The following is a 14,884-nucleotide window of genomic DNA, read 5'->3' on the forward strand; positions in this document are numbered from 1 at the left end:
AAATGAACTCTGAATGGCTGAGAAGTTCATCTCATGGGTAAGCCACAGTGTGGAATCCTTCCTTCCATCACAAAAAGATGGATGAGTGGTGAGGCACTGCCCAAAATGTGAACTGCAGGAAGAAAGTGACCATGGAAATTTCACTCCTGAAATGATATTATTTATGGCATTAATAGACAGCGTTGCTCAGGTCTTGGTTTAATATTTTGAAAAATATGTAAACACCTTAGAGAAGGTGTTCAAGGAAAGGCTGTTTACCTTGAGACATTTTATCAGTGCCTGATGGGATTATTTGTTTTCAAGTCTAATCTGATGGATTGAAGAGAATTAGCTTTTAATGAGCACAATGGTATAAACAAGTTTTTCATGCACCAAATACTACATAGGGGGTATGAGTGTACTCTGTTCCTAAGTTTTCATTATTTTATATAGAAATATCCTTTCATGATGTATTTGAATATGTTTATTAAGAATCTGCATCTTTTAAAAATCACCGACATGTATTGTTCCCCGGAGTTTCTATGAATACCATTATGCAGAATGACATAAATTTAATAAATAGTAGTGAATGATAGATAGCAAATGTGCTCTGTAATACACTGACATGAGTAAAACATATTTAATTCAAAGAAAAAGTGCTGCGCAGGCACCAATAGCCATATAAAAATTTATAAAGTGTCAAAATGAGAGAGGAGAATGATTTTAAGAAGTCCTCAAGGTTCATAGGTTCTTGTCCATCATACTACTTGAATCTACTTTTGCAAAGTATAGGATTATCTTTCTGTCAATTGAATATTCATGAATCATGTAAGAATTTCCATCCATAATGTCTCATGGTGAAATCTACCAAGAGTCATGTCTTTGTTAAATTCATCAAAGAACATTGTTTTCTTCCGGTCCAAGAAGTAACCTATGTAGTTCTAGAAAACTTATTTTCACTTAAGAACTGTTTATAAATGGAATGTCCACCAACAGCTCTTAACCACTCTCCTATGTAAAGAGGAGACCCTCATTCTTGGCATTGATCTCTGACTCCATAGTGCTTCTGTGCTCCAGAGGTTCTGAGATCAAGTAGATCTATTCTGCGTACACAATTCTGAACATGGAGCTAAAAACGACTTCCACATCTATTCTTGGGTATTGGGATTCTGTAGTAAAGTGCCAAACTTTAAAGTTATTGGTTAAACGATAGTTTCTTACCTCTCCTTTCAGAACTTCAGAAGAGTCACAAAGACAGTTTTTGGTACTAGTTATTTGTTACCCTGGATATTTCGATAACTTAGCTTTGGCAACAAATGGGGACACTGAGGTATAAATAAATTTGTAGACTTCAGTTAAATAATCAACTAGTTTGCCAGTGAGTTTATAGAACCATTCATCTGTGCATGTTAAACTGTAAAACTCTTCAAGCTGTAAATGCTGTAAAATGTCCTCTTAAACATCACACCAAAGAGGGGAAAACCCAATACTAAAAATACCACTATAAGATATTTATTTGCAGTTATGTTGGTGAACAAATATAGCTAAACTAATGCTGGTTTACTTTGTTAATTCCTTAAAAAAAACAAAAACAAATTGCTGTGTATTCAGGGGTTAAAAATAATAATTCTCACACTTGGCCAGCACAGAGATTACCCGAGATTCCTTCCTTCTGGAGTGTGCCAAAGATATATATTTTGGAGAGAATGTGTATTCTCTAGGCCAACAGCTAAGGAAGGCTCTGTAATGCTTTACTCATTTCCAGCTGGCCTCTGTAAGAAATAGGAATTCCTAAATTAAGAGAAAATTGTCACTGGCAAACAGAGTTCAAAAAAATTTCTGAAACCAATATAATAGACAATCTTACAGAACCTGATACAATCTATAATGACGAGTGCCAATCTATAACAAGGTTAACAGCATTGACTTGGATAATTTGTCTTTGGGAATAAGTGGATTATTCCAGAGTGGTTTAACAAGACTGAAGTAGCATTCACAGCGGAGAGTGGACCTCATAAGGAAAGTAAATGATGACTTCTACTGGAAATTATTAGCGCAGCATTCCTATTCATTTATGTATATGTTTGGCGGTTCCATCTTTCAACTTTTTAATAAAGTGAGTGTGAAACAAGCATACTAAGGAACAAAAGTTTGGTTTGTTTTTTAAGATTTGCTATTTATTTTGGTCAGTGTTTCTGCGTCTTTTTAAAGTAGTTCATCTGCCTTTTTTAACACATGGTTATTTGGAATTGAATCTATTCCTAGAGGTCAGACGTTTAAGGATTTTTTTGCATATGTGTTTAATTAATTCATCATTTGGTTCCACAGTTCAAACTATTCTTTTCTCTTTAATGAAAATGTCTGCATATAGTTATAGCAAATTAAGGAAACGTGTGTGGCAAAATCAAGCAGAATGCTTATGAATGATTAGCAGAGAAGTGAATATGTTTTGAAAGGACTGTCACATTAACCCCCTGAATCTTTTTTTTTATATCAAAGTACACATTGATCACCACAATGATGGAGGGAAAAAAAAGATGTTTTGCATTAAGAAGCAATTAATAAGCACAGACTCTTGAACACATTTGCAGTTCTGCCAGTGCTCAGCCCATGAATCACAGGGTGTTGGAGAGGTGAAAAAAGACTATCAAGACATTTCTATTTTATCTCTATCATTCCAGGGGAACATCTTCCCACCAGAGAGAACTGTTTGGAATGACAGTGATTGAATTTCCTTTGCAACTACAATACTTTCCAGGTCTAGTCCAACAATTCTGTGTCCAAAATGGATCAGATCCTTCGGGGGCCATGTTGGAGAAGTGTGTGTATTTTGTTTTTTTGTTTTAATAAAGTCTTGGTTTAAAATAGCACAGAGAGCACTATGTAATTACCTTTAGGTTATTCCAACCCGAAATAAACCAAGTATTTGCCAGGTGACAGAGAAATTTCTTAAGTGTGCTTTGCTTCCATCTCCCGCTTTCCTTCTAGGTTAGATAACAGCCATTAACCTGACAGCAGGTATCTCAGCCAACTGGATTCAAGAGAACGCAAAAGAAGTCTGCCAGCTTCCTTGAAGCTCAATGTTAAGCACTTTTTTGGCTTAAAATACTATGCTATTCAAATAAGGGTGGATTTACTTAAAAAAAGAACACATTTTTAAGTAGTTTGACTTACCACACAGGAAAAGATCAAGGGGGTCCTGTATTTACATAAAATTATTCTGATTAATCATCCTGGAAAAAAAAATGAGCTAGTTACTAGTTCTTTGGTAGTACAATGTATGCAACACTATAGTTCTTACAGAATTAGAATCAGAAGATTAAATGGATCAGGAGAAATGCAATGTGTAGAAGTATGCTACAGTTTCTGCTTTCTTGATAAAACAGTTCAGCGATCATTCATGCAATAAACATCACTGAATGTAGTGGTGTCTTCTGGTTGCTCGGAGAGATTTATGGGAAGGGTAGAAGGGGATAAGACACTCTCAACGGAACAGCAACCATATATGGCAACATATAATTAATAGAGAAAAAGTAACAGAGTAAGTGCAAACAAATGCTCTCATTTACTGGGGAAGCCCTTTGAAAATTATAAGACATTTTCGATGGTCCTTGAGGGACTCAGATAGCTGGAGGAAACACATTGTAGGCAAAGAGGACTGTATCAATAAAGACCCAGAGAATGTACAAGTACAAACTGCTCAGGCCTAAGCTTAGTGGAGATACCCATCATGGGAATAAGGAGGCAATTCTCAATTGGTAGGTTAGCACCAGAATATGGAAAGATTTGAATGCCTGTGTGAGTATCTGCTAATTGAAAGGGTAGCCAAAGGGAATTCTCTGCAAATACTCAGGCTATAGGATTGAGTGGAGAAGTCATCCCTTTGAGTGGATGGATCTGAAATATGGGGGTAAGGAAGTGTATTAGAAATTGTTACTCCAGTTCTGGTAAGAAAAAAAAAATAAGGACTGTATTATTATATTTGGAGTAAAAACAACTGAGGCAAAGCCCTACTTGCATAAAGAAGTGCCAAGGGTAGGTTCTAGCCTGGGTAGCTGGGAAGATGATATTGACATTTTTCAAGAAAAAGGAAATTGGGAGTGGAGTATCATTTGAGGAAATAAATTGAGGAATTTTGTCTTAAACATACAAAATTTGAGGACCTACTGGAACGCCAATGGCAGGGTCCCAGGGCAACTGAAGTTTGGGTTGAGAATAAAGATTCAGTCCTCCCCTTCCTCCACTCCCTCTAGCTATGCTCCCTCTCCAGGCACACTTAGACTTTAAACATTTTCGCGCCATCTACGGGTTGATAATTCCAAAATTTATATTTCCATCTCATTCCTCTCCTCTGATCTACCTACTGAATGCCAGTACTTAACTCTCTTACAGGCAAATGAAAGATCGCCAAAAATAAAAGTGAAAATCTTTCCCCTCCAACTTAACTCTTAGGGTTTCCTACCTCCTATCAGAGAAGCATCATCCATACAAATTGTTCAGACCTGAAAGCCAAGCCATGAGCCCTTACTACCTTAACACCTGACTCTTCATCTTTTTTCTCACAAATAATCAATCCCAGGTCTGTTCATTTTAACCTCAAAACAATTTCTGAAAGCCAACCAATCCTCTCTATCTCTACTTATACTACTGTATGAACAGCTAGCATTAATTTGGTTACTATGTAACTGACACCATGCTAAGAACTTTCCACGAATTATTTCATTTGGATTCACTAACTTCGCTGAACAGAAGATCCAGAATTCAAACCCAAGGCTGTCTAACTCCAGGCACTGAGCTATCTTACCTCTTATACTCCCCAATCCTTTCCCTTCCCTGGAAATTCTGTAATATTCTCTGAGTATCTTTCTATATCTAAGACATCAGTCATTTTTTTATATTGTAGCCTTAAAAAATTTAAGTACCAGCCAAGTAGGTTTTCTTTTAGTTTCAGACAGAAAATATTAACCCATTCACAACACTAAAAGTAACATATGGATGTGGTAGAACGATAAGCACAGAAGGCCCTTTTCTCCAATGTAATTCAAATAAACTATTCTTTGTATGTCTATGCAGAAAAATTTTAACATGTACAAGAATAATATATGTAAACAACCTTAGTTCATACTATATAACTCTTTTGCATAATTACTCACTTAATAGTAGGTCTTAGAGAAATTTTCCCATCATTATGTATTTATCTATACATATATTTTTAAAAACAACAATATCCCACTGTTGGAATGTGGGATTATGATTTATAGAACTAGTTATTGGATATATGGGTTGTTTCCAAATATTTGTTGTGCCAAAGAAGGCTGCAATGAGCATCTTTATAAATACTGTTAGCAAATTATGTGACAATGTCTGTAAGGAAAATTAAGAATGTGTATATTTCAAAATGAGGTATTATTTTTCACAGCTATCAAATTAGTTTAAAAAAGTGTGCTAACATCCAGTCTTGGTAGTATGTGACACAGATATGTGAAAGCGCCTGGGCAGAAGTGAGTAGAATCCACTCCCTTTAGAGATGGAGCTTTTTGGTTGCCCCATGGTATCCCTCAAAACACTCCTCTCATTGCTTTTCTGTGCCCTAAAGTCATGTGTGTGTTTATATCTAAACATGTTTCCTAGTTTTATTTATTATACTATATGGACTTGTACATACTCTGTGTACAGTACAAAAAGCTACAGACATATTTTTCTAATCCAATGTATTTTTCTAATCCAATCTAATCCTAAAGTAGATCTTTCATTTTAAGTCACTCAAAATACTTTTCTTTGGATTATGTACCATTTGGACCACTGACACTGGGTGATTACTTTTACTTGCACAGTTAGAGCACTACAAAATTCGGAAAGACATATAGTTGCTTTGGCACATTTTACAGATGTAGGAACGAGGCTAGGGGGAACTGATTTTCGCCATACAAAATCAATGCTGGTTGTGCACACTGGCTCTCTGGATGTTCCACTTAACCTGAAGTAGAATTAGGGACCTGTTAAAAAAAATTTTTTTTCTGTACATTTTGCATCCCAAGACCCCATATGATGTCTTTCTTTCTTTTCTTTCTTCCTTCCTTTTTTCTTTCTTTCTTAAATGTTTATTTATTTATTTTGTGAGAGAGAGAGAGGGAGAGTGTGTGTGTGTGTGTGTGTAAGCAGGGGAGGGACAGAGAGAGAGGGAGAGAATCCCAAGCAGGCTCTGGGCAGTCAGCACAGAGCCCAACACGGGGCTCGAACTCATGAACCATGAGATCATGACCTGAGCTGAAACCAACAGTTGGACACTCAGCTGACTGCGCCACCCAGGCACCCCGCCATATGATGTCTTTCTAACTGGCTAATCATTTGCATATTTTTCTTGCATTTTAATGATGTCATTCTCTGCTAGTCCTGGTGATATGGTTATATCTATCTCTGGATATCCTCTGGCATTTGGTAAACATATACTTCACTACATCTAATCAAAAAAACACTCAATGGCTAATACTACTGATTTTAATTTTATAATATTCTTGTCAAATTTCTTTATATTTTTTATGTGAAAAAATCTGCTCCCCTTCTCCCCTGCTGCCCACCAACACTCAATATACCCAAAATGAACTTTGGCATGTTCCATGCTCCATCCCCTATAAAGAACATCAAAAGTAATTTTTTACCTCAGTCATATTTATTTACTAAAATATTTTCAAGTATGATTTAGAAAGTGAAATTATAGATATCCTGGTATGCAGCAAAAGAGAATTGGTAGCATAATTTTACAAGCCTGGTGATTTTTCAATGATCTATTAAGAAGACAGTATAGGGGTGCCTGGGTGCCTCAGTTGGTTAAGCATCTGACTCTTGATCTTGGCTCAGGTCATGATCTCATGGTCTTAAGATAGAGCCCCATGTCAGGCTCTGCACGGAAAGCCCGGAGCCTGCTTGGGATTCTTTTTCCTCCTCTCTCTACCCATCCCCACATGTGTGCTCTCTCTCTCTCTGTCTCTCAAAATAAATGCATAAACACTAAAAATAAAAGGAGACAGTATAATTAAGCCCTATGGATTAAAAACAAGTTGTCTTGCATTTTCCAATACAAAGGATCTTAAACATGTCTCTATATCTGCATTTATAATTATACATGTATACACATATATAATACATACATTATATATACTTATACACATATACATGGAGAGACACAGAGACACTACCTCAGTCTCTCTAAATTTTAAATTTTCTCTAGGTAGAATATATACACAGATAGTATATGTGCATCATTTCTTCAAAGCTAATATACATCTGCTATGTTCAATCATACCAGCCAAATGCTTTGACTGCTTTGAGTAATTCAAACACTTTGAAATTTGTTTTTTTTTTTTTTTAATACATCTGGGCAACAGATAAGATTGTCAGAAGACCTGAAAACTAAAAATGATAGCAATGCAAAAAATGTCCATTCTCTTGCAGTATAAAGAGTCAGGGGCATGTTGGTGGCTCAGTCAGTTAAGCGTCCGACATCGGCTCAGGTCATGATCTCATGGTCTGTGGGTTCAAGCCCCATGTTGGCCTGGTGCCTGCTTCAGATTTTGTGTCTCCCTCTCTGCTCCTCCCCCACTCATGCTCTGTCTCTGTTTCTCAAAAATAAATAAATGTTAAATTTTTTTAAAAAAGTTTAAAAAAAGAATCAGAGGCTAAACAATTTGATAGCCAATAATTTGGGGATTTTGTGCATGGTTTAGAAGATAGCTATCTTCTCCAGAAAGAATGGTAAGTAGCAAATTTTGTAAATATTCAGTAGATGTATCTAAACAACATAACAGAAAGTATTCTACTTATCACTGAGTAATTTCTGTAGTATGAACAATTTACTCAGAGAAAGTACATTTTCAAAGTAAATGTTCCTATAACGCAAAGTATCTCTTCTGTAGGACACCTTGTGATAGGTTTCTTTGATGTCCAAATGTTTAAAACCAAACCCACAATCTCTGATTTCTTTAATTCATTGACTGATCCAACAATGATAGATTTTGATGTATTAGATTCTTATTGGTTTATGGAGTAGCTGCTCGAATTTTCGTGTCTTTTTAGACTATAATTATAAAAAGATGATAGGCAATTATCTTTTCCAATGACTCGTAGACATTATTAGAAAATAATTCTATATATAAATGTTAATCCACCAAGAATAGTTTTTAGATACAGATAATTTCAGTTTGATTTCAATCTACAAATTTTCTCCAGTTCCAAAAATTACTTACAAAACTAATCTTTCAAACTTGAATAATCTAATGTAAGCCTTCCCATAGTGTATTACACTAAATAGCAAACTAGCCATATGCTCTGCAAAAGTGAGCTTTGGTTAAAAATAAAGAAAAGAGAAATACTAGTCCCTCTTTGAGATTTACCAAGTATAGGAAAATGTTAAAGGATCTTTAAGTCCTACAGCAATTTGCAGTATTTGCTTATCTTTGTTTAACTACATTATTTCTCAGACCTGGAGACTATATCCCAAGAAATGGGTTTGCCATAGAATATAATTTGGGAAATGCAAGCCTCAAGCATTCCTTAATTAATATGAATTTAGTCTTCTAAAAAGGATGACATTTGATCTTCAGTAAATACCAGTCTTACTAATGTATCTAACTTGACAAAGTATTTTCTCCATTATAGCAGTTGTCATTTCATTCATTTCTTTGATTCTCTGGTTTCAGCTGGTAGTTAACATTTTCTATTTTTACATTCTATTAGGGTATTTAATTTGGCTATTTGCAACTATTTCTTTAAAGTTGAATGGGAAATCCTCTAGCAAGTGCTTAAGCTTCCCTCTACTACCCTGTTAACAACCCACTTAGTTTAGTTGTATTAAAACCAACAAGACACACATTTGGATTCTGGGACCTCCTGCAAGGGGATTTTAATTGGGTGGGGTGTATGCCAGCATTAGGTCAGTAGTATGTGGAAATCTACAGTCCTAAAGCCCCAGCCTGACTATGGGCCAAGAAGAAATCCTTCCCTTGGGAATTTTGAGTCTGGTTCTTTTTGTCTCCCTTGACTGAAAACAAAACTACTAGGCTACAGAGATGCATGATTAAAAACACTGTGTTATCTAGTCATTTAGTTTAGGATAGATATTCTCGATTGCACTGATGAGGATTTCTTTACGTTTCCTTCAATGAGTCACTGAGGTTTCCTCCAGTGGAAAGAAATGTCCTCTGTGATTATTCACACTTTCATAGTTTTAAATTCTTCTTCAACTGAATATACTGGATGTAACTGTGGTTTCCTTTTACAGGATAAGTTAAAAATGACTCATTATACTGCAAGCTTTATATTTACCACTTCTAAACAAGGCCATACATACTATTTATATAATTAAATCATCCAAAATGATTTATTATGCTTCCAGCATTATTTTGAATTATATCATAATCACAAAAAGACTCATAATCTCTTGTCCAAAAATCTATTAATCATGTCAAGATTTGATATGTGGCCAAAACTATTCATTTCCCAGAATCTTGAAGTACTAAATTAAGCTCAAATTGTGGACTATGAGTTGAATCTAAGAATAAACCAAGAATAATTATGTACAATTCCAAGGTGTTTTGTTTCTCATTAACACTCACTTGAATGAGTTCTCTTGCTAATGCTGCACAGAAACGTTAATGCTATAAAAGCTTCAGGAAGGAACCAAATTTTGTGTAACAGGTAGATAAAACAATACTCTTTTATTTGCTTCTCTATAGGCTCCAATAATGAAAACAAGAAGCTGTAGACATTCAAATGGAGGCAGAAAGGTCAAATTCTGGCTGAAAATAAGGCATTTCATTAAACATAAGGGACTATGTTATTTTTTAAGTCAGTGTTCTAAGGTCAGCTTAAATGAGTGAATGCAGATTTTAACCGCTCAGAAACATATGGGTTGTGTTCTGTTATCCCAAGAAAGACCCAAAGGCCATATCTATATCAGAGATATAGTCAGAATGTGGCATATAATTGTGTCACTGGTTAATGCAAGCCAGAACAAAGGAACTACATTGTTTGTGCCCTATTTTTGCCAATTTTCTAGTTTCAAAGGAATAAATGCAAACATTGTTCAACAAAGGCTGTATTACATCTACTTAGGAATCAGAGGTAACATTTTTATGACAGATTTTTCTCTTTTGAATATTCCTGTATTTATATTTTTCTTTTTCAAGCTGAGAGCAGATTTTCCACTGTTTACACAAAATCACCAAAACATAAATGATAGACATCACACAGGCTGATACAGATGCAGTGAACAGTTTGGGGAATAAGCCATTTTCCTAGGAAGCCTCCATTCAACTGATATACCCTTAGTCCATTTGTGGCCAGTGACTTTTAGATAGTGTGAGAAGCTGAGAACATATTATTCTTTTAACTTATTCTCTAGTGCTCCACCCATATTGTGGGAGGAACAGCGTTGCACAGCAAGATTTTATGGGTAGCTCATTGAATATCCTTGATTCAAGTCAACCCAAGGCCTAATCTTAAGTCCACTTAGGTTTATCAATAGTTTAAAAAATATTCGTAGAATTTAAGTGAAACTGACAGATTAATTGACCTCCAAGGAGCACAGAAATCCACCTACAATTGCACACATCTTGCTGCTATTCCTGTTCCAGGGACACAGCTGATAAGAATAAGAAATCTATGGTTTCCTCCGTCCATGAATACTTTACTCACTGAAACTTAATAATCTCAGAATTATTCCTTTTCTCTGTAATTATTTTGGGATGGTCTGTATTTTTGCATGAAAGTGATCTCTTAGGAGTGAAAAAGAAGGGGTGAAATCAATAAAGTTCACATGGCGCGACTGACTTTAATTTGTGCAGGCTGTTTAAATCTGTTAGGCTGAGATCTAAGTCATAAAAAAGAACAATGAAACTGGTTTAAGGTAAAGAGCAGACTGTATTCATATAAAGAGAAAAAGTGCAACATACTGAATCTTCTAAATAAGGAAGCAAAAACAAACAGACGCACAGACAGAGGTAAAAAGTCACAGAATAAAGAAGAATAGTTATTAGAGTTATCACCTTCTTTCCTTACAAAGGCTATGTTTTGGCTGCGTAGTAATGTAAGAACACAACAAAACCAACTTAAAGTAATTCAATCTAAGTATACCTAAAAATTTACACACAGGTAATTATAGTAAAATTTGAAAAAATATTTTTTCAGGCTTAGCAGAAAAATCCAAAAGTCCTGTTTTTTATGATCTCCCCAGTTAACAAATTTTGATTTTGCTTAAGATTTAACCAGAGGCCACATGATAGGCACACTTATTAATCAACACCAATAGTATTTGTCATGAAAATACAATTTGCTAGCCGTATTTCCATACATAGCATTGTAGGAATTTCCAGTTCTGTGTTGTAAGTCACAACAAAACCTGGATCTTCTGTTTGTTGTAATCACAATTTGTGTGTTGAACTGGAGATTAACATTTACCACTTAAAATATTCCTATTAATGAATAAAGCTGGAAAAATATAGCTCATCTATTATTGTGGGTTTTAAAATTTTTCTTACAGAAGACTTCTTTCACTTAAGGAAAACACCTCAAATCTTATTAGCCAAAATAAACAAATGTGGAGTTCCCACAGAATTAAAAGGAAACAATAGGTGACCTTCCCCATACCCCTCCAACTAGGACTTCCATTTCCTCATCCTATTTTATATCATCAGTGCTGAAGAAAGAATTAATATAAAAAAAGCTTGAAAGCAATGGTGTTGTCTATCTTATTTCACTCATAGGAAAACAAAGACACTGAGGTATTCAGTAGCTTGACCAATTGGTCCATCTACATAATGAAGGAGTTGAGACTACCCACCTCCTCTCTTGACTTCCAGGCCACGGTCTTTCCTATCTTCCTACTGTATTTCCTTCTCTTAGAATTAGGAAAACATAAACCCTGGAAATAAAATTAACTATCCGTGGTTAATTTGGAATTCTCTTTCCCCTAAAAGTTGTTTAAAGTGTGAAGTTTCCTTACAGGGTTCACCAGTTCAAAGCTGCCCGGATTGGGCTGAATATTTCCTAATTCTGTAGTGAGGGATGAATTTAAATTGTTTACAAATGCATCCTTTAAAGAGTCCCAATGCAAACTTTAAATGTTGTAGGTCTTAGAAAGAAGAGTATAGTTCATGAGAACTCAGATGTGATGCTAATACGCAAACATTTTTAGAGAGGAAAGCCATTAGTAATCACAAGTAAGTAGATTTTAAATGTCAGGAAATTTCTTTGGGGGCAACATTAGGCAAAATGGCTACCCCTAGTGCATTATACAATGAGAAGATTTCTTCCAGAATGTCCTTTAGGATTCTTTATGAAAAGTACCACACTCCTTACCATGCCTCAGCAGCCACCATTTTTTTTTCACAAATAAAATAATGGGAAAGAAGAGAAGATTTATTATGTCTCTTTGAAGCCTTAGAATTTTGTGATTTCATGATAATAGGTATATAATATCACAACTGGATGTGGAAAGGCACAGGGGATTATTTGATTAACACTTAAATTTCTGAAGACTAGTATTTGAGAGCCATTTCCCCCCTAAATATCATCAGAATTTTATCTTAAATAGTTTTTGGGTGGGGGGAGCTTGGGTGTCTCAGTCAGTTAAGCATCTAACTCTTGGTTTCGGCTCAGATCATGACCTCATGGTTTGTGAGTTTGAGCCCTGCATCAGACTCTGTGCTGACAGTGCAAATCCTGCTTGAGATTCTTGCTCTCTCTCTGCCCCTCCACTCCTCGTGATCTCTCTCTCAAAATATATAAATTTAAAAACAAATACCTTTTTCTTTTTGTGAGAGAGAGAAAGAGGAGGGAGGAGGTGGAGAGGGGAAGAGAGAGGGAATCTCAAGCAGGCTCGATGCCCAGGGCAGACCCAAACACAGGGCTCAATCTCTCAACCATGAGATCATGATCTGAGCCAAAAACAACAGTTGGGTGCTTAACTGAGGCACCCAGGCACCCCTCAGAATTTTATCTTAAAACATGGGATTGATTAATACTTTATGTAGACTGAATAGATAGACTGCTCACTTATATATGGGGCATCACTTTATTCATAAATTTAAATAATACTATTATCACAACATTAAACTTTCTGTTCACCTGCCACATGAGTTGTGTCCACCTGATTCGACCAAAGGGCTTCAAGTATGCTGTTCCTTTCCTTGTCTTCTATACACATCCCCAAAAATTGATGGGAAAAAGAATGCCTTTATACATTAGGATGGGAATTGCCTCTGTTTGATTCTGTCACTACCTCACTTAGTTATATTTTCAAAATGGTCTTATCTGATAGTATTCTAATATTACGTAACTTTCATGCAAAAATATTCTGACAAAGAACGATTATGAATAAAAACTCACAACAAAATAACAATAGCCGTTTTTGAAAGCTTCCTTTGTGTCAAAAAGTGAAAGATTGTCTTCAGCGTTTTTTTACCTTTTATCTTATTTAATCTTTAAAACAGTTTTATAGAGATCATGACCACGGATTTGAACCTGGGAATATAACACTCCATCTCCCATGATCTATACCTCTGTCCTCTACTTGTCCTAAACTGCATGCTGTGTGGTCACAGCACCCAGGGCGATGCAGACATGATCGAAACCTAACAGACACGCCAAAAGACTCTTACCTTAGACCAGTCACCCATTCGCCACACGTAGCATTTTGAGTAATCCTCACAATCTTCAGCCTCCCTGGGTCTGGTGGAGAGGACACATTTCTTCCTAGGGTTCGTACACCTCACGGTCCGGTGACGTACGCCTTTGCCACACTTGACCGAACACTAGCAGAAAACATCAGAGAGTCGGGATGAAGTCCGTGATTAGGAGATACAGATGAACGGTTAAATTATGTTAAGTAATATTTCTTTCTCTTTAAAATTTTTTTTTTCAGTTTATTTATTTTGAGAGAGAGAGGGAGAGAGAGCACAAGCAGGGGAGGGGCAGAGAGAGAGGGAGGGAGAGAATCCCAAGCAGCTTCGAAGTATCAGTGCCCAGTGCGGAGCTCGAACTCATGGACCATGAGACCATGACCTGAGTCAAAATCAAGAGTTGGATGCTTAACGGACTGAACCACCAAGGCGCACCTTTCTTTTCTTTTCTTTCTTTCTTTTTTTTTTTTAAAGTAGGCTTCACTCTCAGCGTGGAGCCCGATGTAGAGCTTAAACTCATGACTCAGATCAAGACCTGAGCTGAGATTAAGAGTCGGATGATTAGCCAAGTGAACCATCCAGGTGCCCACTGTTAAATAATATTTCTAATCATCTGTCATAAGCCTATGACCACATATAGACCAGGTTAAAGAACAAAGAGAAGTTAAACACCTGGCTATATGCCAGTACCAGGAGCCAGATGAAGCTCAAGACAGAGTGCTGGAGGTAAATGAGTTTCAGGAACACAGGACCATTATTACAGAGATCAATATAACATAAGGATTGTTTATTAAAGACAAATAATATACAGTGATCAAAATATAAAATACTGAACTTGATTGCCATAAAAATTTTTATGTATAATTATCTAAGAAAATTCATTTTATTTTTGCTAAGATTTAGTTTGTTTTAGCCCTAAGAAATGTTTGCAAAAGATAGAAAAATTTTTTAGAGGGTGTCATTTCTCACAAACTTTTCTTAAAGCTAAAACAGAGAAAAATCTTAGCAAAAATAAAATAAATATTTAATTGCATAATTATATACCCCTAGAAATTATCATTCTAAATGACTGCAAGCATTGAAAATATAATTCAGTTGAAAAACAGTTTGTTTATTTCATAAATAACTGATGCCTGATTTAAGATGGTGACATAACATACAAACATGTATGTATATTTGTATATTCCACCAAGTTTTTCTAGGTGCAAGTTGGCATCTCATTTTCATTT

General features: G+C 35.7%; 1 protein-coding gene across 5 annotated transcripts in view; it reads right to left on the reverse strand.

The window, feature by feature from the left end:
* Positions 1 to 14,884, reverse strand: part of ADAMTS19 (ADAM metallopeptidase with thrombospondin type 1 motif 19) — a 237,443-nt gene that overhangs the window by 10,762 nt on the left and 211,797 nt on the right. For 4 of the 5 annotated variants that reach the window (XM_019422109.2, XM_053907517.1, XM_053907518.1 and 1 more), the window contains one exon: positions 13,635 to 13,787. In XM_019422109.2, the coding sequence (XP_019277654.1) occupies positions 13,635 to 13,787 (153 nt within the window). Of the gene's footprint in view, positions 1 to 13,634; positions 13,788 to 14,884 lie in introns of those variants that run through there. The other variant, XM_019422111.2, reaches the window with a different exon arrangement.

Source organism: Panthera pardus, unplaced genomic scaffold (genome assembly GCF_024362965.1).
Source record: "Panthera pardus isolate Hobbes unplaced genomic scaffold, ASM2436296v1 HiC_scaffold_2, whole genome shotgun sequence".
NCBI classification, from domain to species: Eukaryota; Metazoa; Chordata; class Mammalia; order Carnivora; family Felidae; genus Panthera; species Panthera pardus.